This window comes from Chionomys nivalis, chromosome 20 (assembly GCF_950005125.1).
Source record: "Chionomys nivalis chromosome 20, mChiNiv1.1, whole genome shotgun sequence".
Classification (NCBI taxonomy): Eukaryota; Metazoa; Chordata; class Mammalia; order Rodentia; family Cricetidae; genus Chionomys; species Chionomys nivalis.
The window spans coordinates 31,126,439-31,153,399 of NC_080105.1; the positions used below are offsets into that span (position 1 = coordinate 31,126,439).

Sequence of the window (26,961 nt, forward strand, 5' to 3'; positions counted from 1 at the left end):
GATGTGTGCAGTTAAGTGGAAAAACAATGGTCCGCTACCCCTTGCTGGACTTGTGCCGGCAGTGTCGGGCGGCAGGACTCCAAGAGAGCCAAGTCCGTGCAGAAACACCTGATCTTTTATTTGTCAGTGTGACCTTGGCCCAAGCAGGTCACGTGGTCAAGCCCAGAGTCTGTGTGATTGAGCTTAGGTGACAACTCGGGCTGGGAGAAGTAGCAAAATACAAAGTTTATAATGGCATACAAATGAAGCTACACTTGGAGCAGAATTGCCATCCCTCTGTTGTGTTGGGAGGAAAGATAAGAACAGAAAGCTGACCTTCCACGATGCCTAGATGTGACCTGTACACTAAGAAATGATCACTCAGGAGCAGGGTCCAAGACAGTAAGCATCAGCTGAGCAATAGGTTGGCTGTGATGAAAGTCATAATGATACTGAAAACATTCACACAGGGCTTTATAATTCATAAAACATTTTCATATGTCTTATCACAAGGTACAGCCTAGAACATTCAAGAGTCAATTGATTCCAATTGTAATTGATTAACCAAGATTTCAAGGAGTTTTCATTAACTTCGCCATAGTCCTAAGACTAGTAGAGGGAAGATCTGAGGATTTGTGGTGACCAGCTCTATTCCTGTTCTATGGAGAGACTTGTTTGTGCAAAGAAGAAAATGTAAAGCAAATAAGCACACAAGTGCCAGGAGGTGGTGGCACACGCCTTTAATCCCAGCACTCGGGAGGCGGAGGCAGGCGGATCTCTGGGAGTTCGAGGCCAGCCTGGTCTACAAGAGCTAGTTCCGGGACGGGCACCAAAGCTATATAGACACCCTGTCTCGAAAAACCAAAAAATAAATAAATAAATAAATAAATAAGCACACAAGTGTCAGGAAACCATATTTGAGATTATACCAGGCAGAATAAATGCTAAACAAAGAATTAACATTTTTGTTTGTTTAGTACTAATTGACAAGAACGCTTTCTGAGGTTGGATTTATTCTCTCCCTGCTTCTGAGCCAACGATGAGGAAATGGGAATCAATGCGGAAGCAAATAGAAGAGCGAGCATCTCACTATGAGAGGAAGCCATTGTCGTCTGTGTATAGACCGAGACTGTCCAAGCCAGAAGAACCACCCTCTATTTGGAAGCTCTTTCATCGTCAGAATCAAGCTTTTAATTTTGTTAAAAGCTGTAAAGAGGTGATTGCTTTATTTTTTTTTAAATCTTAAGTAGCACTCAAGGTTTGAAAAAATTATTTGTTATCATTTCAAATCAGATACTCTACCAAGAAAACACAATAGTAAGTAATCTTGATAGAACATGACTTATAAAAATATCCCTTTGAATTCCTTAGCCACTTAATATATATTTTAGTAATGAAAATAATTGTGTTTCTTTTTAGTTTTATTTTATGTGTGTAAGTGTCTTTTTCTGCATATATGTGTGTGTCACATCATTCAGTGTCCATGGACTTTAGAAGAGGGGTCAGATCCCCTGGAACTGGAGGTAGAGATGGTTGTGAGGCACCATGTGGGTGCTAAGAGCTGAACCTGGGTCCTCTGCAGAAGCAGCAAGTGCTTTTAACCACTGACCCATCTCTTGGCCAAAGAATGGCATTTATTATCTTGTTTGTAAAACTGTGGACTGTGTGGCAGCACTGACATGGAGAATGCTGGGAGCGAGGATGAGCATATTCCCAGCACATTCAGCAAGTGAGAGGACCTGCATCCTGTGCACCAGCCTTATGAGGAGCATGGAGGTCAAGCCCAGAATTAAATTAACCAAGCATCATATTGCCTACTGTTTGCTTGTTGTGTGCTTATGGAATATAAAGACAAGTAAACAATAAGATGCATATACAAAATGTAACCTGGCCAAATGTTCCGTAGGTAAAGGCACTGCTAACCTTGATGACTTGAGTTTGATTCCTAAGACACACTCAGTAGAAGGAGAGAACTGATTACCTAAAATTGCCCTCTGGCCTCCACATGCACGTCCTGGCAAGTGCATCTCCCCACCCCAAGCATCCCACACATATATACATAAATATAATAAAAATATTTAAATAGTTTAAGTATATATTGTGATTACGATAATTAATTCTGTATAAAAATACCAAGTTCTTCATATTGGAGAGAAATAACTTGTTTTGTGAGTAAAAAGATACATATGCAGATTTCCACAAAATAGGAGACATTGGAAAAACCTTACTCATTCTGTGTAAACCTAATTCAGGCATCAGGATTTAAAATTTATACATATTTGAACTTGCTCTTTCCAGAACCAAACAGGGATATACTTGCCACTCACCAGTGTAAAGTTTATTTCAGAAAGATTTTTCCTATTCTGGGATTTGATCCCAAGTCCTCACATACGCTAGACAAGTGCTCCACCATTGAGACACAGCCCCAGCTCCCAAAAGAGCTTTAAGAGTCAAGCAACAGAGTCTTTGCATGATTTCTCATTTATGAGAATAGACTCACCAGCTACGTCTAGCTAGAGGGACATACAATTTTTGTGCAGGCCTGAATTAGCAGGAGCTCCTCATGCAGAGCCTCCTGTGTGCTGGATTAACAGAAGTTCCTGATGCAGAAGCTGCGAGTCTCCATAACTTAAACATATTTAATCCTGTCTACATTTCTGTAGGAAAGGAGAACTTATTAATATATTTTAGTTGAAATAGTTTATGGTAGTCTGGAGGTTTTTGTAATTTTGTCAAAGAACTCTAAACTAAGAGATGAAACTGTCTTAGGTTAAATGAGAGTAAGAGAATTAAGGATGGACTTTCTCCTTCTTCAATTTTATTTTTAATCTGGAAAGTATGTCTGTGTCTTACATGTGTGTCCTGTCACTGATTTAAAATGGGGGCTGAAGAGATGGCTCAGTGGTTAAGAGTTACACGCGATCCAGTGCCCTCTTCTGGTCTCCGAGCATGCCTTGCATGAGTATGGTACACAGAGACATACCATACATGCAGGCGCTCACACATACACATAAAATAAAGACAAATAAAAAAATTTTATTGTATGAGTACTTGCACAAATATATGTCTGTGTACCACATACACGCAGTGCCCGAGGAGGACAGAAGAGGGCGTTAGACCTCCTGGGACTGAGGTACAGATAGCTCTGAGTTGCCATGTGGGTGCTGGGAATTGAACCTCTGGAAAGAGCGGCTAGTGAGTGCTTTTAACCATTGAGCCATTGCTCCAGCCAAAAAATAAAGCATTATTTTAGATACACAGTTTTTAAGGGCTGGAGAGATGACTCAGTGGTTAGTAGCCCTTGTTTCTCCTGCAGAGGATGCAGGTTTGAGTCTCAGCACCCATATGATGTCTTACAATCATCCACAACTTCAGCTCCAGAGAATCCAGTGCCACCTTCTGACATCTTGGAGACCAGGCACACATATGGTATGCATACATACATGCAGACCAAACACTCAAACCCATGAAATAAAATAAATAGATTTAAAAGAAAAAAAAATAATGTATATAGATTTGAGATAACGTGGGTGTGGTAACTGTCTCGTTTTTAATTAGTTAATTGTTCATATTCCAAATTTTGCTGTCTTGAATGGCAAAATTCTTTATGAACATTTATTAGTTACAGCTGAACATAGATCTGCTTGTTATAAATTTTTCAAAAATTATTTTAAATTTTATACAGAATGTTCACGTATTTGCTTTGGAGTGCAAAGCAGGAGATGGACAACGCATTTACCTTGTGACGTCCTATGCTCAGCTTTGGTTTTACTACAAGTCCCGGTAAGTAGCAGAGTAGCACAATTACCTAAAGTTGGGTTTCCATTTCTGTTGAAATTAATTCATGCCAAACTGGTGTTCAGTTCTTGGCTACATGATTGGTATTTGTCTCAGGGTTACTGTTGGTGTGGTGGAACACTATGACCAAAAACAAGTTGAGGAGCAAAAGGTTTATTTGGCTTACACATCCACATCACTGTTCATCACTGGAGGAGTCAGGACAGGAACCGAAGCAGGGCAGAAACGTGGAGCCAGGAGCTGATGCCGAGGCCGTGGAAGGTTGCTGTTTACTGGCTTGTTTCCTAAGGCTTGCTCAGCCTGGTTTCTGTTAGAACCCAGGACCACCAGCCCAGGGATGGCACCGCCTACCAATGGCTGGGCCTGCCCTGTCAATCACGAAAATGCCCTACAAGCTTGTCTGCTTAGAGCCCAATGGAGGCCTTTTCTCAGCCGAGGCTCCTGCCTTCCAGGTGACTGAAGTTGAGTCAAGCTGACATAAAACTACCCACCTCATTACTCTTTAACCTTTAGAACTGAGTTCTGAAGTTCCTTTTGAAAAAGATGATTATGGTACTCACAGAAGCGAATGACAGACTCATTTATCTTTCTGGAGTCATTGACTCCAATGTATGTCATTTGGAGGTTCCATATTTGACATCATTTTTTAATACTTAATTTTCTTCTTTTTTATTTTTTTATTTTTTGAGACAAGATTTCACTAGGTAGCTCTGGCTGACCTAGAACTCACTATGTAGACCAAGTTGTCTTTGAACTCACAGAGAAAAGCCTGCTTCCCTCTCCTGAGTGCTGGGAATAAAGGTGTACAACACCGTGCCCTACACGCATAATCTTTTAAATGTTTTTTAAAGTTCATTTATTTATTTTACATGCATGCATGTGTGTATGCATGCATATGTGTGTGGTGTTTGCATGTGCCCGCGTGTGCACTCACACACACTTGTGGACACACGTACCGTGGCGTGCAGGTAGAGGTTAGAAAACAGCTTTTAGGAGATGGTTTTTCATTTACTACCATATTATATATTTATTTAATATACCTGTTATATTAATCTGTTTCTCAGATTTGAGTGATCTATAGAAAGGGGAGTAAATATGACTCAAAATGCTTTTATTATAATGTTATTTAAGTAGTTTCAGTTATAAAACTAGATTTAGGTATGCTTGTATGCATGGATGCCAGTCAAAGGTGAATGAAGATTTTTGTTTGATTGTTTGCTTTGGTTTGGTTTTGGTATTTTTTTATTTTATTGTGGCAGGGTTTCTATGTATAACCCTGACTTTCCTGGATTTACTATGTAGATCAAACTGTCCTCAAGCTCAGAGATCCACCTGCCTCTGCCTCCTGAGTGATTGGGACTTAAGGCGTCCACCACCACACCTGGCCCATAGTGGTTCTTAATACAGTGTGACAGATGGTGTTTTGTTGAAACACAGTCTCATCTTGGACTGTAAATGTAGCGCTGTCACAGTGTATGTGGTACCCACAGGGACTGTCTGCACTGTAAGTGTAATTCTGTCACAATGTATATGGTGGTACCCACAGGGACTGTCTGCCTCATGATGATGTACTCCCATCATTTTTCCTTTTAAGAAACTGTTATTTATTTTTATTTCTGAGTATGTGTGAATGCCACATGTGTGCAGGTGCTGAGGAAGCAGAAGATGCCAGGTGTTATAGGTAGTTGTCAGGTACCTAACATGGGTGCTGGGAACTGAACTCGGGTCCTCTGGAAGAGCAGTAAACCGTCTCTCCAACCCTTGCACCCTTACTTTTCCTGTTTAAACTTAATACAGACTCTTTATTTGTAAGAGTATCGCCTAAACTTCATGCATTTGCGTTTTTGACTCAGCACCATTCCTCTCATGCCTGCATAAACTGGACAATTATTGACTTCTAGAGATGCAGATTTTTTTTTCTTTTTAAAAACGATTATTTTTAAAACATATTTATGGAGATAAGATTTTATAAAGATTTACGCATTGGACCAGAAGGGAGAGAGACTGAAATAGGAAAAGGAAATTTACACAGTTAAAAGAGGTGGGCGAAGGTGTCTCAAGAGAGAATTTCCTTTCTAAAATATTTAAAAGGGGGCTGGAGAGATGGCTCAGTGGTTAAAAGCACTGACAACTCTTTCAGAGGACCTGGGTACAATTCTGAGCACCCACATCTGACACCTTCACACAGACATACATGCAGAAAAAAACACCAGTGCATACGAAATAAAAATAAATACATTAAAGCATTTAAAAGTGTCTTCCTAAGCCAGGCAGTGATAGTAGTGCATGCCTTTAATTCCAGTACTCAGGAGGCAAAGGTAGGAGGATCTCTGTGAGCTCGAGGCCAGCCTGGTCTACAGAGTGAGTTCCAGGACAGACTCCAAAGCTACAGAGATATCTTGTCTGTAAAAACAAAACAAAACAAAACAAAACAAAAAAAATTGTCTTTTAAATATGGAATTTAAAAATTCCCACAGAAGATTTATGAATGTGTGTGTGTGTGTGTGTGTGTGGTGTGTTTCTGGGATTCCAGTTTGAGAAAGAACATTCTTTTCTTAAATAATATTTGTTCCAAGAATGACAGCAAAAGCAGCAAATGGAGAAGTTAGACCATATCAAGACATTTGTGAGTAAGTAGCACTACAAGACTGACCTTCTTTGCCAGCTACAATTTTCCGAGTGTAATTGTTAGCATCATTTTGTCAGAAACTCTTTAATACTGTGAGCCACAGACTTATTGTTAGCACATTGTCTTTACCAGTTTACTAATTCATAATTATACATTCATGAAGCACAATGGTCACTGTTCTTGAGTACAGGACTAACTCCATGTTCTCAAAGGTATAGTAACTGAGTTAGTGAAGGTGTTCACTGTGCAAGTCTGACCACCTGAGTTCAGTCCTTGGAACCCATGACGGAAAAAGAAATGACTTCTGCAGGTTGTCCTCTGACTGTCACACCTCCGGTGCCCTCTCCCTCACCCCAGTAATACTACGTTTAAAAACCGACAGTGTAAGATACAAATCTAGTAATTTTGAATTAATCAATTTAGGAAAACTCTCTTGCATTGCTATGAAGTTATTCCTGAGAATGCTGTGTGCAAGCTTTATTTTGATTTGGAATTTAACAAACTGGCCAACCCAGGAGCTGATGGGAAAAGGATGGTTGCATTGCTCATAGAGGTAAGTTCTTCTCCCACTCCCATAATCCCTGGCTCCTCTGGATGTCACACGTAGCCCGTACTTCTCCTACTTTTCCCTGCTATTTCTTTTTTTTTAATATTTATTTATTCATTTATTTATTATGTATACAGCAGACCTCATTACATATGGTTGTGAGCCACCATGTGGTTGCTGGGAATTGAACTCAGGACCTTTGGAAGAGCAGGCAATGTTCTTAACCACTGAGCCATCTCTCCAGCCCCCTCCTTGCTATTTCTTTTAACAACATTATTTCTGTGAGTAAACTATGAAACCAAATGAAAATTCAATTAATGCCTCATATTTTTAAAAAATTACTATATCTAGTTTAAAAAGCTGAAATAAATGACAATGTGAAAATTGTTTAACTTCACTGGAAGTATAAAAACTTATCTGTAGCAAAAGCCAGATAAAGCAAATCTCACCTAAAATTGGACACTGAGATGAAATTCGGAGAAATTTTGACTGAAAGTGTTATCAGAGGTTTTGAACTGGTGGAAATTTTGGAAATTGTATCTGCACCTTTATGAATAAAAATAATTAAGACTCAAAGAGACAAGAACATATTTGGATGCTACAGATAGTAACTGGGGAAACCTAGAATACAAATAGTTACATCTGTTTTCATCTAAGTAGTGTAGTGCTAATATTTAATTTTTTTATTTAGCTGTGTCAGTAAAAGGAAGTTATATGGACTTATATATTGATGTCTGTTTTAAAAAATTTAAGATTGTTTTGCCTAAATTGTATGAAAATTGCATTGACCATATAACCTCAGAGTAGGTTTTAACATTTTTTTCTTTTGAATGTTAACCATATGAAAATTTTATGAAAAATAATTTTATACCTTGAAAATGTATCTAAATTCAAATATTCTTGCTAAAGGAGGTCTGCTAATTTCATTAGATCTTTGCATATTTGACTTTAAGTTTACATGAAAGATATTTGTAGAAACCTGACTCTGAAGCAAAATAAAATGTAAAATTCTCTAAAACAAACAAATCATTTTATTCTTAAAATAGCCACTGAAGATTCAGCCTAAATACGTTGTTTTATTGTAGCTGGTAAATTGTATGGGCTGCTGCTGGTGGTGGTGGTTGGTTGTGTGTGTGGGCGTGCATGCATGTGTGTGTGTGTGCATGCTGTCCTGAAATGTGAGACCATCTTCCAGACTTTGACTCTGGAGTGATGACTGCAGGTATGAGTCACTGGCTTAGTTTTTGACTTTGTGTTTGTCATAATTCATCAGTATTGACTTTTTTTCTGGTTATGTGATCTATTTCAACATTCTAATCAGGATTTCTTACATAGATGAGTTACAAAGAACTAAGATTCCGAGGTTTTCATTGCTACTATTAAACAAAGTGCTACAATGTATTAGAAGGTAGAAATATCCCTAATGTAAATTAACAGAGGATAAAACTCTTGTGTAACAGATTTAACTAAATACATGAAAATTAAACACTAAGGGTTTAATTTTTTTCCTCTTAATTCTTTATATCTTATCTATATAACCATTGAAGAACTAATCTATATCAGGAAAATGTGGAGATCATTGTAGAAATCTAACTTCAAAATTGTTTAACAATTTTATTTAACATGTTTACTATTTGATAGAACAATTCATATTAGTATCGTTTTGATATAACTCTATAAATAATTATATTGAAATTAATTTCATTTTAGTTTCTTTGCACATAGCAACTTTATAATCTAGTAAATATGTTTTGAGTCTCATGAAGCTTAAATTAGGTTAGCTATTTGTTGTTTTGCTTCTACATTTAAGTGTTATTGTTTGCTGTGTTTTTGCATGTATGTGTCGCAAAACATATGAAAAGACGTCTTGCAGGATTTACTTCTTCCTTTCCACCGTGTAGGTCCTGGGAATTGAACATGTAGGTGTCTTTACCCACAGCCATTTTGCTGGATAAAACAAGGTCACATATAGTCTAAAGGGGCCTGGTCCAGCTCACTGTGTAGCCAGAGAAAACCCTGAACCTCTTATCTTCCTGCTTCTGTCTCCCAATTAAGCGCTGGGATTATAGGTGTGCACTGCCACGCCCATAAAATTCAATTAGTTCTTATCTTTAAATTAAAAGACAGTTAATAAATAACTTTAATAACAACTGGTTATGACACCTTTGGGCTCAAGGACTTAACTGATAAGGTTCAATAAAGCCATTCCTGCCAGTTAGGATGACTTCTGTGCTAATGCGTTTTGTCAGTAATGGGACTGCGTGAGTAATCATGCTTCTTGAACCTCCATGTGTCTGAAACCTTGTATAGAGTAGTTTCATAAATAACTGTAATTCTGTTTACTGCTCAACTTGGGAAGTAGGATTTAGGAAAGGTTGATACCAAATCTAAAGAGCCACTGAATTTGCTCTCTCTCTCTCTAACTTCAGAGCACAGAAGTTTATTCAAATACCAGATGCTTTTCAGCAGCTACTGAATGTCAGGCTCTGTATGTGGACGATAGGAATGAAATGGTGAGCCAGAGAGACATGGTTACTGCTTAATCTAACAAAGAATAATAAGTTAGGATCAAGTTAGCTGCCATAGAAAAGATCCAACTTGTAAATAGCTTACAAGCGGTGGTGGCGCATGCCTTTAATCCCAACACTGAGGAGGCAGAGGCAGACGGAGCTCTGAGTTTGAAGCCAGCCTGATCTACAAAGGGAATTCTAGGACAGCCAGGGCTACACAGAGAAACCCTCTCTTGAAAAATAAACAATAAAAAGCATCTTTAAAAAGATGGAAACTTATCTATTGCTCATATAATATCCAGTGTAATTCTGTTGTATTAAAAACTAAGCTTGTTGCTATTACCCTCACTTACTCACATTGTCCAAGTTGGCTCACACAGCTGTCTATATTCTAGTCAGTTTAGAATGGGGCAGGCAGAGTGTGCTCCCTGTCTGTTACACAGAGGGGACAGGTATCACAGTGATGTAAGCTGCTGTGAAACTGCAGCTCTGTAAGTTCTTCAAGGAGCTATCTAGGAAAAAATGAAGAAGAGATTGAGGGAGAGCGCTGAGAAAGTGAGAATTTCCTCAAGAGAAGTCAGCTCAGATGCTGGAAATAATATGAAGTAATTATGAACTAATAATATGAATCTGGTAGTGGGTATAATTCCTTGTATAACTATTAGATATTTAAGTGGTTGATAAACTTCTGCAGACATTTCTGCTAACTGATGGTAGGTAGTTCTTCCTTTTGCAGATGAGAGACAAGAAGGGACTTGTCTCGATGCTCCCTCCACAGGCAGTACTTTTAAGCAGTTACCTGTGTGGGGCACTAGCTAACTCCTTAATCTCGTTTTTCATTATTCCTTACAATAATTCCAAAAGTCAGGTGATATTTACTATTGATATCACAGCCGAGGATTGTTGGGATCAGATTTGATCACAGCACTAAGAACAGTAAGTGACAGGGCCAAAACTCAAATAGCGCTTTCTAAATCCAAATGTTGGTTCCTAAGCTGTATGATTTCCAGCTGTATTCTTCGAGGTAGAAGTAGGTTCAATAGAAGTGGGAAACTTTCTGATATGTTATGAAAGGAGACCAGAGACTCTAACTTTTAACTTTTATTCTGGTGACTGTTTTGTCAGTTTGGCATGACCCAGAGTCATTTGGGGAGAGGGAACCTCAGTGGAAAAGATGCCCTCTCCAAATTGTCCTGCGGGCCATTTTTTTGTCTTAATGATTGATGTGGATGGGCCCAGCTCACTGTGGGCATTGCCACCCATGGACAGGTGGTCCTGGATGGTATGAGAAAGTAGACTGAGCAAGCCACAGGAATAAGCTAATAGCAGCCTCTCTCCGTTACCTCTGCATCAGTTCCTGCCCTGAATTTTCTGGATGATGTACTACAAGCTGTAAGATGACGTAAACCCTTTCTTCCCTACATTGGTTTTGGTCATGATATTTTTTCATATCAATAGAAATCCTAACTAAGATAGTTAATATTTTAGGAGGTACATAATAATTATGGTTTTAGAGATTAGTATATAAATTGCTTGACCTTTAAGAATCTTCTTCAGTCCTGAGAGCATATGAATTTTTTTAAAAAATGTGTTCGGGTGCTTTTGCCTTCATGTATATCTGTGCACCATATGTGATCCTGGTACTTATAGAGACTAGAAGAGGGAATCAGAGTCCCTGAGGCTGGGGTTACATATGGTTGAGAGCTACCATGTATGTACTGCGAGTCAAACCTGGGTTCTCTGAAACAGTAGCGACTGCTTTTAACTATTGAGATATCTCTCTAGCCCGATGAGAAAAATTTTTAAATTATTTTTAGAATTTTATGTCTATGCACGTTTTGCCAGCACACGTATTTGTATATCAAATGCAGCCAGTGCCCAGAAGACAGAAGAGGATATTGGAGCTTCTAGAATGGAGGAACGCATGGTCGTGAGCTACCATGTGAATGCTGGAACTGAAACCAGGACCTCTGGGAGAGCAGGCAATGCTCTTAACCCCTGAGCCATCTTTCCAGCCTTACCTTTAAAATTTTGACATAAACATATAATAATTTTAAGTGATGTATTTCAATTGGTAGGGTTGCTATAATATAAAAGTTATGATGATAAATCGTCTAATTTGTAAGAAGGTATTTGGATTGATAGAGAAATCTAAAATCAAAACCATACATTATTTACGTGTGCTTGTATTTTTAGCATGTTTGTAAAGCACTTGAGGAGTTATACAATGTTCACTGCTCAGCTGAAGATGTTTTCAACTTGGATTCCAGCACTGAAGAAAAATTTAGCCGACATCTAATATTTCAGCTCCATGATGTGGCATTTAAAGATAACATTCATGTTGGTGAGTACCTTTCCAAAGATCCTAGTTATATTAAAAACTTGTGTTTTCCTTCTCCTCTTGAAACTTTCTAGGTTTTTCTAACCTTTTTGGTTGCTTACTTATTCTAAAAAGATGAAGTGAGTTTTGCTAGGCCTCCTCAGCCTCCTTATTCCCCAGGGAAAGGTGAGTGCTCTATCTGCCCCATGATGCAGGACAATCAGTCACGGTAGGGAATCAATTCAAAGCAGGAACTCAGTTTATACTGTGAGTGTCAGCTTATATAGGTTAAGTGACATAGTAGGATGTGGGGGTACCTCCAGCCAATGAGAGACAGCTAAGCCCTCCCCCTGGCTGGAGGGGCGTCTACCTAGATTTTGCTTTCTCATCCTCACTCAGTTCTCTCAAACTTGAGCCTTGCTTTTCTCTGTCCTATAGGCCTCAATTTTGACCCAAGTTTGCATTTCGACTGATCTCAGCTCTTGACCTGTTGTTCTGTTCCAGGTTGTTTAACCTACTCAGGATATCAGCAGCAGGCCTCTTACCATACACGCTGAGATAACTGTGCATGTCCTGATACTGGTTTCTTTCCAATAGGATTCCTTTTCAGTTTTCTGAGAAGCCAGGAGAGACCTTATCTGTGATGTCTATCTGTATTTCTGACCTTTGCTTCAGCGTTAGATTAGCCTTAGTTTGGGGGCTTGGGCCCTGGGTCATATCCAGAAGGGCTTATTGCCCCTGGAAGAACTTTAGAACTGCAGTGTCATCTGGGTGCACACCTGAGAGGGTAAGCAGAGTATTTGCCCCAGGACAAATGAAGGCCAGGGTGTAAAGTGAAGTCAGTCCAGAGACCATGAGGATAGGCCAAGTGGGAACACCTGAATCTGTAAGGTTTAAAGAGAGCCAGAGCCCTGGTGTTCATCAGAATGTAGCAGCCTTAGGCTTAAAGAGTGTTGGCTAACACCCTAGTAGCAGGCAACCCATTTCAGAGCTGCCAGTGTCTCGAGGGGTGACATAGTCACTGAAGGCCTGGCATAGGGTTCTGAAGCCCCAGGTAGAGAAGGGCTGGGTCACAGCGAGCTGGAGTGCTCGCTCCTCACCTTGCCATGTTAGTTGGCTCAGCTTCGAACTCTTTCATCCCTCAGGTGTCAGGAACTGCAGGCTCGATGACGCGTGAGCCTTTATTCACTCTGTCATCACCACTCTGGCCACCCACTCTCACGGCTCCCATTATCATCCGCATAGACCACTAGGGTCTTTATATTTACCCTAGATTGTTCTAGACACCAGATTCCTGCAGCAACATCCCACCAATATTTCCACTCAGACGTTTCGACTCAACATGTCCTTCCACTTCCAAGCTCCCTCTCTTTCCCTAAGCACTTACTCCTTCTCTTGTGATGTCTGTCAGTGAGTGGCGTCAGTCATCACCATCGAGTGCTTCAGCCTCGGTAGATCTCCACCGGATTATTTGGCTAGCTAGCTAGAGTGAGGTGATTATAGCACACGTACCTCAGACTCTTCAGGGCTTGTTCTTGCCCCACTCGCACAGTGAGGTCCACTGTGCTCTAAGCTCATCTCTCCACTCCAGCTATAACTCAGTTCCCACCACAGCGTGCTTCTCTAGTCCTTTGATGCTGCTGTCTGAAGTCCAGTTTGGTTGATCTGTCAAGACTTTGAACTTCTCAGGTCATCTGAGAAGCTGTGTGTCACTCCAGCTCTAGAATTTAAAAGGCCGGTGCTCTTCTGGGTGGCAGCGTCCAGTGTTACATGAAAGCGCTTACCACTTCCTCGGGTGATTTCCTGTTTCCTTATCTCTATTCTATGTAGTGTACACAAGCACGCATGTGGGTGTGGGTGTAAACATGTCCGTGTGTGTGTGCAGGTGCACTCACCCCTGTGGGCACACGGAGGCCAGAGGTGACATGAGGATATCTTCCTCAATTACTTTCCCACATTATTGTTCTATGATAGGATCCCTTCTTAACCTGAAGATTGCCATTTCAGCTAGGCTGGCTGGCCAGCGAGCGCCTAGGATCTGCCTGTTTCTGCTCCCCATCACCATAGTTACTGATGGTACAGCCATGCTTGGCCTTTTTCATATTTTCCATAGTTTCTGGGAATCTGAACTCAGGGTCTCAGGCTGACACTGTAAATACTTTACCCAGGGAGCTCTCTGAGAGTTCTACTTAATGTTTCTTGATGACAGGGGCTGTTGTTTATTTCCTATTTTCAGAGGTTAGCATGTATTAATATTGGTATCAATAATACTTAGAATATTAACAGCAGTAATAAATGGAAGTGTTTGCTGAATGAGTGCACAGAGGATAAGCAGAGTCTGAAGACAGTCTTGAGGAACTTTCTTTGCCTCCTGCTTTCTCCTCTCAATTTGCTCTGTGACTGCTGACAGAGGCTGCATGGTGAGAGTCTAGCAGGAGAAGAGGGTGTTGCTAGTGACCAGCAGCCTCTGCTGCACATCGTATCTGAGTTTCGGGTAGAATTTCATCATACAGACGAGAGTAAGAAAGCCTTTAGTACCGGGCAGTGGTGGCGCACACCTTTAATCCCTGTACTCAGGAGGCAGAGACAAGCAGATCTCTGTGAGCAGAGAGAGTTCCAGGACAGGCTCCAAAGCTACAAAGAAACTCTGTCTCAAAAAACCAAACTGGAAAAAAGCCTTTACTATCATAGAGCATAGCCACAGTGAGACCTGACAAATAGGCTATCATTCTGTTATCCAAGGCTGTCTGTACAGCCGGAATGCGATTCAGGGAATACAGACTAGACCACGTTTCCCCTTTATTTCCCCGGTCTTGGTGTTCCTCTTTATGACACTTCAAGTTCTTGTTCCGAGCCTTGCAGAAAGAGGAACTGGGCCAAATGGAAGAGATTAAAGAACTTTATCTCTACTGAGCACGTCTGCCACAGATCAGAGGAGAAAGGACACAGTGGGGGGTATGGGCAGGGAGCCAGAGTGCTAATAGGCTGGCTGACTGCCGTCATGCTCCTGCCATGTTAGCTTTCTGCCAAGGGTCAAAGGCCTGGCTGCCTCAGTACTGCCCATATAACCATTTTTTTGCAGTCCAGTTCTCTCTGTTCTTATTATCTGGGCCAAGTAGATGGAATTTGAAGTTTCCAGGAGAGTCAGTTCTATCGATTTATATTTATACTGTTTCAGAGTCCTTTGATACATTGTATCTTGTTAACCAGTGCCACCTGCTCTTTTTCACTCCAGAAATAACCACGTCTTTGTGTTATTGCAAGAATCAAATCCTTTTGTTTTCATTTTAATGTTCTAATGTTCAATAATAATAATAATTATTATTTTTTTTTGAGACAGGGTTTCACTGAAGCTTTGGAGCCTGTCCTGGAACTAGCTCTTGTAGACCAGGCTGGCCTCGAACTCACAGAGATCCGCCTGCCTCTGCCTCCCAAGTGCTGGGATTAAAGGCGTGCACCACCACAGCCCAGCTTTCTACAATTATTTAATTATGTTTAGTGTGTGTGTGTGTGTGTGTGTGTGTATACGTGTGTGTGTGTGTGTGTGTATGTATACGTGTGTGTGTTTGAATCTGAATCTATGTCAGTGCCACCTGAGTGCAGATGCCCTTGAGGCTGGAAGGTGTCGGATCCCCAGAAACCAGAGTTGCAACAGTTGTGAGCTGCCTGACATGGGTGCTGAGAATTGAATTCTGGTCCTCTGGTAGAGCAGGAAGCACTCTCAACTGCTGAGCCGGCTCCCCAGCCCTGTTTTGTTTGTTTTGAGACTAAGTCTTGCTATGTAGCCCTAGCTGGCCTCACATGGCTCCCGACTGTTTTCTTTGAGCTGCAATAATATGCCAGTGCCCCCATATCTAGTTCTAGTTTCTTTAAGATGCTAAACATGTGTCAGTCATGGTGACACAGGCCTGCAGTCCTAGAATAAAGGAGACTGAGGAAGGGTGATCCCAAGTTCAAGGGTATCCAGGGTAGCTTAGGAAGACCCTGCCTCAAAAAAAGCAAACCGAAAAGAAATTGTATTTGTTTCTTTACATAGGAAAGTCTTGTTTAGAAAAAGATTTTGAGTGTAAAGCATGTGTGTGTTATGAAGTAAATATTGAAGCTTTTTAATATTTAAAGTGATAAGGCCCAATGTACAGTTCTAGAGAAGTTTTCTTACATTATTTCTTGTATGCAGTATTATATACAAAGCAGTATAATAGCTGAATTAATGCTTGGCTTTGTGGTATAAATAGTACATGTGAATTTAAAGAAGTTCAATTGTCTCACCAATTCTCCACAGTGTAGGTAGATCAGAGTCTTAGGGCAGATGTTGAAGTACAAAATATATGAATTAATTCCAGATAATAGCTCTAAGCCTAGTTCATCTTGTGACCAGTTTGAGGGAGATGTATGGTCAGAAACAGCCTTGGGACTCTCAAAGTGAAGGAGAGAGGAGATGAACTCGCCAGACTTTGCCAGATACAGTTTATAACAATAAATAACTGAGGGGAAAGCTGTAGCGCCTAACATTGTTGTTTGTAGATATGCATCTAAACATTAAGTTATAGTCTACGGGAAATAAGATTAGGTTGTAATCTTAAATCCTTTTCTTCTTAGGTAATTTTGTGAGAAAAATTCTGCAACCTGCTCTTCACTTAATTACCCAGGAAGATGAAGATAAAATTCTAGAGGAAATGGGCCACGAAGCTTCCTGGTTTTCTGATGTACCATCAGAACAAGAGACTTCAGAAGCCCGGGAGACGCCGGCGTTGCCTACACAGCACGGCCCCGACCTTTCCTTTTTAGTTGTGAAGAATGACATAGGAGAAAAGTGTCTTTTTGTAGACTTAGGTAAGTGAGATTGGCACCGTCGACTGTGCTGCGTCCTTTGGGCTTGGGCTCTGCCTAGGTTCCGTGATCCACTTCGCTTGTAGAGTGAAAAAGTCAAGATTCCTCTTTTACTTTGTCACACCCAGTTATCTCAGCACCATTTGCTGGAAATGGCTCTCACTCCCCACCGCTTGCCATCCACCCAGAGTCTGCACATATTTCGGACTCTGCTCTGTTCTCTTGTTTATTCTGGCTATCATTTCTTGCCATGTCGTATAATTTTCTAGATAGAAATCTTATGCACCTTTCATCAGATTAGTTGTAGATACTCTTGTTTTTTTCTTGGTGCCCCCCTTTCTGTGGTGTTTTCTGCTATGGTTCTTTGGCAGCTCTCAGTTGCAAATTTTCTTTCTGGTACTTTGTCCCACCCTTCTGTCTGCTCTCCTCTGAAGAGATGCTCCAGAATCATTAAGGTAGCTATCTGCTTGGGGCCTTCTATCATCTTAACTTCAGCTCATCTTAATTTGTATTGTGTATTGCCTTAATTTTGTATATGGGGAAAAATTGTCTTTTCTGGCAATTCTGCAGAAAAACATTTGCTGGCCATAAAACTAATCAGGGAAGCGCGCATTTATTTTTAAAATTAATTTTTGATGTAGGAGTTTATACAAGAAACAGAAACTTTCGACTGTATCAATCATCAAAGATAGGAAAATGTGTGGCTTTGGAGGTTGCTGAAGATAACAGATTTATCCCAGAACAGTCAAAAGATATTTCTGAGGAAAACCAGTATTTCCTGTCTTCCCTGGTGAGCAATGTCAGGTCTGTAGAACAGAGTTAATCATCATGTATTTATGTAAATATCATTGTATAGTGCTAAAATGTGAATTGTATAAATTGATTCTACCTTAAGAAAAAGAAAGTTCGTTTTTAAAAGCCTCTTTCCTCTGTTTCTGAAAAATAATAAGAATGTTTCTAACAATTCAGTTTCCTCTTTATATCTTTTTAATGATTAGATTTAATGTATTCTAAAATTCCAGTTATTCTAAAGTTATCACATATAAAGTAAAAAATAATGACATTTGCATTGTGTTTGAAAGTATAATTACTACTGTCTCAATTTCTTTCCACATATACATATGTTCATTTAGATCTTACATAGCTCCCTGATCAAAAACAGTTTCTGGCCTTAGTACTTCCCCCGAGTACTCAAGGCCCTGTATTTGATCCACTGCACCAAGCCCTAGAAAATGTGTTTTAATTGGGATCAATGTTCATATAGTTATGTCACGTGATTTTTTTTCTATTCAACAACATATCACAAATATTTTCCAAGTTAATAGTTTGCCAACAATTCTAGGCAAAGCTTTAAATGCTGTAAGTGTTTGCACTATAATGGCTGCTTATTGTCGGGTCTCTTGTTGCGCAGTAGGTCTCTATGTTTTGGTCGCTCACGTGACTTTGTCAGCTCAGAATGTGGTTAGGTCCTAGACCTATCTGTAATTCTAGCACTTGGGGGTGGACATGCAAGGACGAGGAGTTCAACGTCATCATTGGTTACATAGTAAGTTCAAGACCCTTCATCGCTGGGTCCCCCAAACCAACAAACACAGCAAAACCCTAAAACAAACAAAAGTAGTTAACAACTGCACTAAACCATGTTAATTTACTATGTTGTTATGCCCTTTACCCTCCTCAAAAGTTTTTTTTTTTTTATTTTGAGTTTTTGGGTTTTTTTTTTTTTAAGACAGAGACTCACTGTGTAATCTGGTAGGCTTGGAATTCACTATATAAACCAAGATGGCCTCCGATTCACAGAAATCCACCTGCCTTTGTATCTCCCCAAAACTTTTTAAGGAAAAAAAATCTATATAAACTAATTTTAAGAAGGACTATTAAGCTGAATGTGGTAGCACACACCTATAATTCCAGTACTCAGGAACAGAGGTAAGTGGATCTCTGAGTTCAAGGCCAGCCTGGTCTACTAAGCAAACTCCAGAACAGCCAGGGCTACACAAAGAAAATCTATCTCAAAAAAACAAACAAACAAAAAGGAACAAATATTAAAGGCTATTATTAAAGGGGTTTTCTAGGAAAAGTTATGTGTAGTTGGAAGATATACTCCCCACCCCCTGACCATATATCTCTATTGTGTTTGTGTTCCTCTGATATTTTTCAAAAGTAAAATCAAAGACTTGAAGCCCTGGCTGCCCTGGAACTCACTCTGTAGACCAGAATGGCCTTGAACTGAGAGATCTGCCTGCCTCTGCTTCTCAAGTGCTGAAATTAAAAGTGTATGCCACCAAGATCAAAGACTTTTAAAATGAGAATAATGACCTTCCGGAGTTGTTGAATTAAGCTTAGAACATACACATAACATGTCTGCGCACACATAACATGTCCCCAGAGCAGCCGGAGCCTTGGAGGGGCAGCGTCTACAGGGTTAGTGTGAATTGTGGTCATGTCCCGTGTGCTTTCATTACTCTTTCCTTTTTCGTGTCCATATTCATAGCTCTAAAACTTAACAGAAATTTCAAAGGTCTGTTGTCTGGGAGTAGAACTGTTCTTTCAATCACTTCAGTTACCCTGGAATACTTGGGTGACTCTGTGAAGAAATTATTCTAAACAACTCCCAAATGACTATTTTAAGGAAATTGGGTTTTTGTTTGTTTCTTTCTTTTTTCTATTGTATTTTATGTTCACTGGTGTTTTGCCTGTATGTATGTCTGCATGAGGCTATCAGAAGCCCTGAAACTGGAGTCACAGACAGGTGTGAGCTGTTATATGGGTGCTGGGAATTGAACCCTGGTTCCCTGGATGAGGAACTGGTGCTCTTAACCGCTGAGTCATCTCTCCAACCTACAGGAAATTGTTTTTTTAATTGGCATGATTTTATCATTATGAAGACTGGCACCTTGGGCCATAACAGTGAAGCCATGTGGCACTGTTTCCTCTCTGGTCCTGCTACTTTAATTCCAACATAATGTTGCTTTGTTTCTTTTTATATGATTTCTTTAGATTCTCAGACTCTTTACGAATTCTCACTTGTGACACATCTCAGACTAAAAGAAAGCGGGCTGAGTATTTTAACAGCACTGGCGCTTCAGGTAACTTTAAACAAAGAATTTCACATTAAAATTTAGGGATCTTAAATCTACTTTGCTTTAAAAATCTTAAATTTTAAGTACCCATATCTGCTGGTCACTTCTAATTCTAAAGCTAATTCTTCTACAACCAGGTTGGACATACTATAAAAAATTTTATAGGTATTTATTAATTAATATGCCTGATTTTTATTCTGTAGTATTTAAAGAATATATAAATAATGCATTTTATATAAAACAAGTACATCAAAATATGACTACATAATCTTTCACCCATTTTTGAAAAAGTATTTTTTGTAATGGATATTTGCCTGCATATTTGTCTGTGCTCCATGTGCATGTCTGGTGCCTACGGAGGCCACAAGTAACCACTAAGTCATCTCTTCAGTGCTGCTTTCACTCTTTGTCCATACTCAAAGACAGGTGGCTTGATGAGATGGCTCACCGAACCTGACAACCCAGGTTCAATCCAGGGGCCATATGGTGAAAGTCAAGAACCGACTCCCACAGCATATGCTCTGACCTCCACACTTAATCACAGGCACATGTGCATCTGTGTGCATATGTGTGCACGCACACAGACACGTACATTAATGTAATGTATTTTTAAAAATTATAGGCAACTACTATAGTAGTTTCCTGTTTAACCTTGCATGCCTGCAAAAGTGTTTCACATATAACTTTATCATATTTTGTCCATTCCTACACTGAAGACCCCATAGGGTCTTTTGAAGTTTCTCAAGTTTCTTATGTAAAATTTCTGATATTTTTATTTACATATATTGGTATATCATTATAATAGTGAAAAACTCCAGACAACCTAATATACAACAATTGGATGACATACTCCATAACTACAAAGTTTAGATGTGTAAGACCCATATAGTGGAAGACACCCATTGATAGTGATAAGAGAAAAAGTAGGTTCTAAAATTACGAGGTTGGGGATATAGCTTGGTGAAAGAGCACTTGCCCTGGGTTCAGTACTTCCCTCTTGCTTCAATAACAGCAATAAGACACACACACACACACACACACAAATTATATGATTATAAACCTATTAAAAATATGGGTGACATTTTCCTGTGTTTATTTCTTCTGATTACTTAAGATATATTTCTAGACCTTGCCTGGGAGTTGTTTTTTTTTTTTTCATTTCTACACTTAAATATTTTTCAAAATGTCTCCAGTTATATATTTAACTATTTTAAGTGAAATTCCAACTTCATTTTTAAAAAACTAGATTTTCCTGTCATTAAACCTAAGTGAATTTGTGAATGGATCCTTCTAAGTTGTAACAATAGATTCTTAGATACAAAATAAAGTTGTTAGTGCCCTCCAGTGAGAGACCCAGGAAACACAAATTGAGTTTGTGATTCCCTGTTCCCTGAGGTGATGGAAATTCTTGGGGTATCCCCAGTAAAGTGTTGGAAAGGACTTAAATTTTGGGGCCTGGCTTTTGGGACTCCAGGGTGGATACACGGAAGCATGGGCTCATTATTGGAGGGAGAATAAATTCCACTAGTTTCTTATAAATCTCTAGGAGGAGGCAGTTTGGAGGGGGATCTACACCTCTATAATTGGTAAAGCACAACAGTTGCTTGAGCTGGCCAGGGTAGTAGTGTTTGGCCATTTTTGTGGTTTGGATGCTCATGCTTTCTCCTTGCTCAGACAAGATGGCAGGGAGTTTTGTCTTTGTTGTGAATCCTTGCAACCTCAGAGTGGCCTCAGTATCTACCTGCTGAAGTCCTGTGGCACCATTACTTTTTAATAGCAAAACATCAAGGCTGAAGTAGGAGGCAGGGCAACGCCCAGGCTTAGCCAGGAGACCTGTGCCGCTTCTGGGCTGAGGGAGGGTACATATACCTTCTCCTTGTCTGAGTGAAGAAAACAGGTCTTTTATAAAAACCAGCCAGCATCTGGCCCAGTTGAAGTTTCCGTCTGCCTCCTTGTAGCATAGCAAGAGCCCAGGAACTGACAGTAAGGCAAGTTGCAAAACCGGGGCGGGGGAGGGGGATCCTTAATTATTTGATTACTATTTGTTCAGCATTTAACTGTTCTCATTGGTAAATACTTGTCTCCATTGCAGCCGAATCCATTGAAGGCTTTCAATGCTCACCGTATCCTGAAGTTGACCAATTTGTTATTTCTTTGGTGAATAAACACGCCATTAAAGGAGGTAAAGTGTGCTTACATTTTATTAGCTCTTACATGACCGAGTGATGGTTCCTTGAGCAGCATCCTTTGCATTTCAGGAATTCGGCGTTGGAACTACTTTTTTCCAGAAGAATTACTGGTTTATGATATTTGTAAATATCGTTGGTGTGAAAACATTGGAAGACCCCACAAAAGTAATAATATTATGTAAGTAATATTGTTTATTAATGACTTATATTCCTTTAACATATATTTAAAATACTTATAATTTTTAAAATAATGTTGATAATATAAATAATTTTTATAATATATAAATTTATATCCTATATTTGATTAATATTGTATAATGTTAAATTAATTTATTTGCTGTTAGAGTAATTCTAGTACATACCAGCTCTATTTTGCTTTGTTTGATAACAACCCTACAGTATCAACTTAAACAGAATGGGGCAGGAGACAATGGTAGACAGTACTGGTGGACAGATTGCCTTTCCCTTCTTCTCTACCATTGGTCCTTGACACCTGATAGAAGTAAACTGGGCAGATGTGGGTGAGGAGGAAACTCTTCAGTTAGCCTGAAGCCTGAGGTTAAGGTGAGGTTTCTTTGTTCTAGACAAAGCTGCAGGAGGAACCTGTATTCATTAAGACTGCTGACCCTGCATACCAGGCCCTGTTTCAAGAACTTTCCTGGACAAAAAGAGAAGTAAAGTGCAAAAGTAAAACCAGAAATAGCATTTTAATCTGTATGAGGATTTGGCTAGAATAGGGATAAAGTGGAAGTTACCAGTCACGAGAGAGTTTACTCTGTTGTTAGTGTCAAAGCTGAGACACTTGCATAATTTATTTATGCTAGACATGAGGAAAGGTTCATGAATATTTTGCTGAAGAACATGTTGAATAGCCTGATTCTTTGTTATAGGTGGTATACTAGATTAATTATGTTTACAAAAGCAGTCAAAACTGTATGTTTGGGGATTGGAGACAAGACTCAGTGGTACTGCAAAATTTTAGTCAATTTTGCAATAATTTAATTAGTCTTTCAATTTTAGTCTTGCTAATTTTTTAAGTTTTACTTTTACTAATTCTTTTTACTAATTACTAATTCTTGTATTTTATTGTTCGCTTTCCAAGGTGTCATTGGTCATTTTTCTTTTGTAATACAAGGTTAAAAACTATATAGCCAGCACTTGCTGCTCCTACAGAGGATCCAGGTTCAGTTCCCTGTGGGGAGATTTAACACTATGCAAAAAAATATTTCGGGGATTATTTTTATTATTTAAGACTGTTGATATTTCCTCCTGATTTTGAAATTTGCTTAGTTTAGCGTATTTCACTGGTGTGTATGGATGGAGGCCGGAAGGCATGGGCTTCCCTGGAACTGGAGATGCAGACAGTCGTGAGCTGTCATGTGGTGTTGGCAACAAGAGCTGCAAGTGTTCCTAACTGCTGAGCCAACCCTCCAGCCCAAACTAATGCATCGCCTTATCTTTCAAAGATCTGTTTATCTTTGTTTATGTGTCCCTGTGTGAGTTCATGTGCACCATGTGCATTGAGTGCCCTCAGAGACCAGCCAGAGGGCACAGGATCCTCTGGAAATAGGAGTTACAGGCAGCTGTGAGCCAACTGATATGGGTCCTCTACATGAGCAGTAAGCCCCTTTAATACCGACTCATGTCTCCAGCCCTTACACTAATACCTTTAAATTTGAGGATGCTCGGAGTATAGCTAGCAGTCTTTATTAATGGTTTGCACTTGATTACAAAGAGCTACTCCATATGTGCCTATTAGATCAAGTTTGTTAGCTGTATCAGTACTGTTCTATTCATATTGTCTGCATCTTTACTGATTATTTTTGGTAGTTACTTTATCTCTAGATTGTTAAGAGAATGCATTTTTTAAATCAAATCCTTATAAAAGAATCTCTTTAAAATTCTTTGACACAGTCATACAATGTATTTTTCTTTTTACAAGTAAATGTCTTTTTCTTTTTACTTAAAATAGATGTTTTCTCCCATAATCTATCCTGATTATAGTTTTCCCTCCCTCTACTCCTCCCAGTTTCTCCCCACCTCCCATCCCTTCTGGATTGACCCCTTTCTGACATTAATTAAAAAACAAATAGGCTTCTAAGGGATAATAAAATAAAATATAATAAAATAAAAACACATTGGAATAAAACAAAACAAACTAACAGAATGAAGAGAAACCAAAAAAAGGCAGGAGTAACAGATATAGATGCAGAGACCCATTTGTTTGTACACTCAGTAATCCCATTAAAACACTAAACTGGAATATATATATATGTATGTGTGTGTGTGTGTACATGTCCATATATAATATATATGTGTATTTATAATATGTATGTGTATATATATATATATAATATATGAAAAAATATGTATGTAAGGTGTCTTAGTTAGGGTTCCATTGCTGTGACGAGACACCATGACCATGGCAACTCTTATAAAGAAAACATTTAATTGGGGTGAATCACTTACAGTTTCGGAGATTCAGTCTATTATCATGACAGTAAGCATGGTAGTGTGCAGGCAGACTTTGTGTTGGAGCTAAGAGTGGTACATTTTGCAGGCAACAGGAAGTCAACTGAAGGTCACTTGAGGAAAGCTTGAGCAAAAGAAACCTCAGAGCCTGCACCCACTGTGACACACTTCTTCCTACAAGACCACACCTCCTAACAGTGCCACTCCCTTGGGGTCCATTTTCTTTCAAACTACCACATAAAAGGAAAGAGAAATATGTAAATAAGACATAACAATTTTTAAAAAAAAAAAAAAAAAGAGAAAAAGCCCTAACATGGCATTATAAGACAAGGAACCTTCAAAGGTTTTTTTTTCCTGTCCGCCATCTACTACTGCTGGGCATACAGCCTACCCTTAAGAGTACTCCCTTGGAGGAAACTAAATTTTTATTTGTAAGTGGTTATCAATTGGTGATAGCTTCTGGGTTAAGGACAGGGCTTGTGTTCACTTCTTTCAGCGCTAGGACTCCATTTCCAATTCCAGTCTGTGAATTCATATCTGCATCCATCCTTCTACAATGTATGTTAATACCAATTCCTTCCCCAGATCCTTCCAGATTGACCCCCACCTTCCTGCCTTCCCATATATTTCTGAGTGTGGGGTCATCTGCTGGAGTGTAGTTGGCCTACCAAGAGCTGCACTCTTAAAGCTGACTCTTTCCTCCCCCAGAGGCTGTCATCTGTCCACACCCTCATCCAGGTGTGGGGACTGGTGAACCTCTTCCCACTCCATGATTGAATATTGACTGGCTTGATCGTGTGCGGATTTTGTGCAGGCAACCATGACTTCTGTGAGTTCAAAAGTGTAATGCCCTTCATGTCCAGAAGACAATGTTCTGAGCAGTCTTCCTTGACCCCAGCTCTTACAGTGTTCCCAACCCCTCTTGGGTAGAAAATGAGATACAGACATCCTGTTTGTGGCTGAACACTCCACACTCAGTCTGTGTGAATAGATTCGTCATCCTTACAATGCTGTCTCTTGTTTTGTTTTGATTTTGTTTTTTTGAGTCAGGGTTTCTCTGTGCCACAGCCCTGGCTGTCCTGGAACTTGCTTTTGTAGATCAGGTTGGCCTTGAACTCACAGAGTGCTGGGATTACAGGTGTGCACCACCACACCTGGCATGCTGTCCACTCTTGCTTGTGTTTTTTTTTTTTTTTTGGTTTTTCGAGACAGGGTTTCTCTGTAGCTTTGGAGCCTGTCCTGGAACTCCCTTTGTAGACCAGGCTGGCCTCGAACTCACAGAGATCCGCCTGCCTCTGCCTCCCGAGTGCTGGGATTAAAGGCGTGCGCCACCACCGCCCGGCTTGTGTGTTTTGAAGATATATTATTTTGGTGGATATAACTTGAAAATTTCTGGATCTTCCTAGAGAAAAGTCTGTCCCTTTTTTCCCTGCCCAGAAGCCCATTTGTATAGTACACGTCCCTCAACCTGGAGCTTACCATTTTGGCTAGGCTGGCTGGCTGGCAAGCTCCTGGGATCTTCCTGCATTCCCCTCCCTAGGTTCCCTATCTCCACACTGGGGTTACAGATATGCCCCCAGTTTCTATGTGGATTCTTGAGATTTGGACTCATGTCTTCACCCTTGGACAACAAGCACTTTTCCCACTGAGCTGACTTCTTAGCCTCCTGATTTGTTTTCGTGTGGGTTCTGTGGATTCTGAGGTTCAGAGAGCCTTGTGAATAAGCGCTTCCCCGTGGATCTGTCTCCTCAGCCCTGTGTTTTCTTAGCAACCGGTTATCTTTTGATTACACATGTTTATTTTCATCCCTTAGCTTTTTAATTTTTCTCCATCTTTTAAGTTGTAGGCACATCTCTGGCAAATGACGTATATTTGAACTTTATCTTCTATCCAGTATGGGTATTAATGCTTTCTTTTCTTTATACATAAAGGATTCTGGTTGATCTGAAAAATGAAGTTTGGTATCAAAAATGCCATGATCCTGTATGTAAAGCACAAAACTTCAAATCTAACTGTGAGTTATTAATTTTTATATTTACCACAAAGTGAAAATTAGACATCCACCTAAAATTATTCTTTCTGATTCAGGTTTTCCATTACCCACTGAAGTAAGTCTGCGGTTTCTTCTGAAAGAGGTGAGTGCAGCTCCTGGCCTTTTGGTACATAGCATGAGTGAACTAGGAGCATCCTGTCCAGGTAGCTTTTACACAGTGAGGCACTTGCGTTCACTTAGGGCCTCTCATGACAGGGACGGCTAGGAAATAAAGTGTATAATCAATCTAGCCCCGGGCATATAAGGAGTTTCTTACATTTTACTTTATAGAGTAAACCAAGATGTTTGCATCTTAGTGTCTGTTTGACTGACACTATTTGTAGGTTGGGTTCTGTCTTAGAACTATGTCAAAGGGAATACAAAATTTTGCTTTTGGATATGACTAACTTGCCAAACCAACATTTAATCAAAATGACTCACATTTAGTGTTAAAAAATAGAAAATACGGGGGCTGGAGAGATGGCTCAGAGGTTAAGAGCATTGCCTGCTCTACCAAAGGTCCTGAGTTCAATTCCCAGCAACCACATGGTGGCTCACAACCATCTGTAATG

General features: G+C 39.7%; 1 protein-coding gene across 1 annotated transcript in view; it reads left to right on the forward strand.

Moving 5' to 3' along the window:
* Positions 1 to 974: 974 nt before the first annotated feature.
* Primpol (primase and DNA directed polymerase) overlaps positions 975 to 26,961 on the forward strand; it is a 29,477-nt gene continuing 3,490 nt past the window's right edge. Inside the window, exons 1-11 of the mRNA XM_057752558.1 lie at positions 975 to 1,195; positions 3,665 to 3,762; positions 6,830 to 6,959; positions 11,660 to 11,807; positions 16,383 to 16,616; positions 17,255 to 17,417; positions 19,614 to 19,702; positions 21,789 to 21,878; positions 21,955 to 22,063; positions 26,289 to 26,371; positions 26,446 to 26,492. Of these exons, the coding sequence (XP_057608541.1) occupies positions 1,019 to 1,195; positions 3,665 to 3,762; positions 6,830 to 6,959; positions 11,660 to 11,807; positions 16,383 to 16,616; positions 17,255 to 17,417; positions 19,614 to 19,702; positions 21,789 to 21,878; positions 21,955 to 22,063; positions 26,289 to 26,371; positions 26,446 to 26,492 (1,368 nt within the window). The 5' untranslated portion in view covers positions 975 to 1,018. The remainder of the gene's footprint in view (positions 1,196 to 3,664; positions 3,763 to 6,829; positions 6,960 to 11,659; positions 11,808 to 16,382; positions 16,617 to 17,254; positions 17,418 to 19,613; positions 19,703 to 21,788; positions 21,879 to 21,954; positions 22,064 to 26,288; positions 26,372 to 26,445; positions 26,493 to 26,961) is intronic.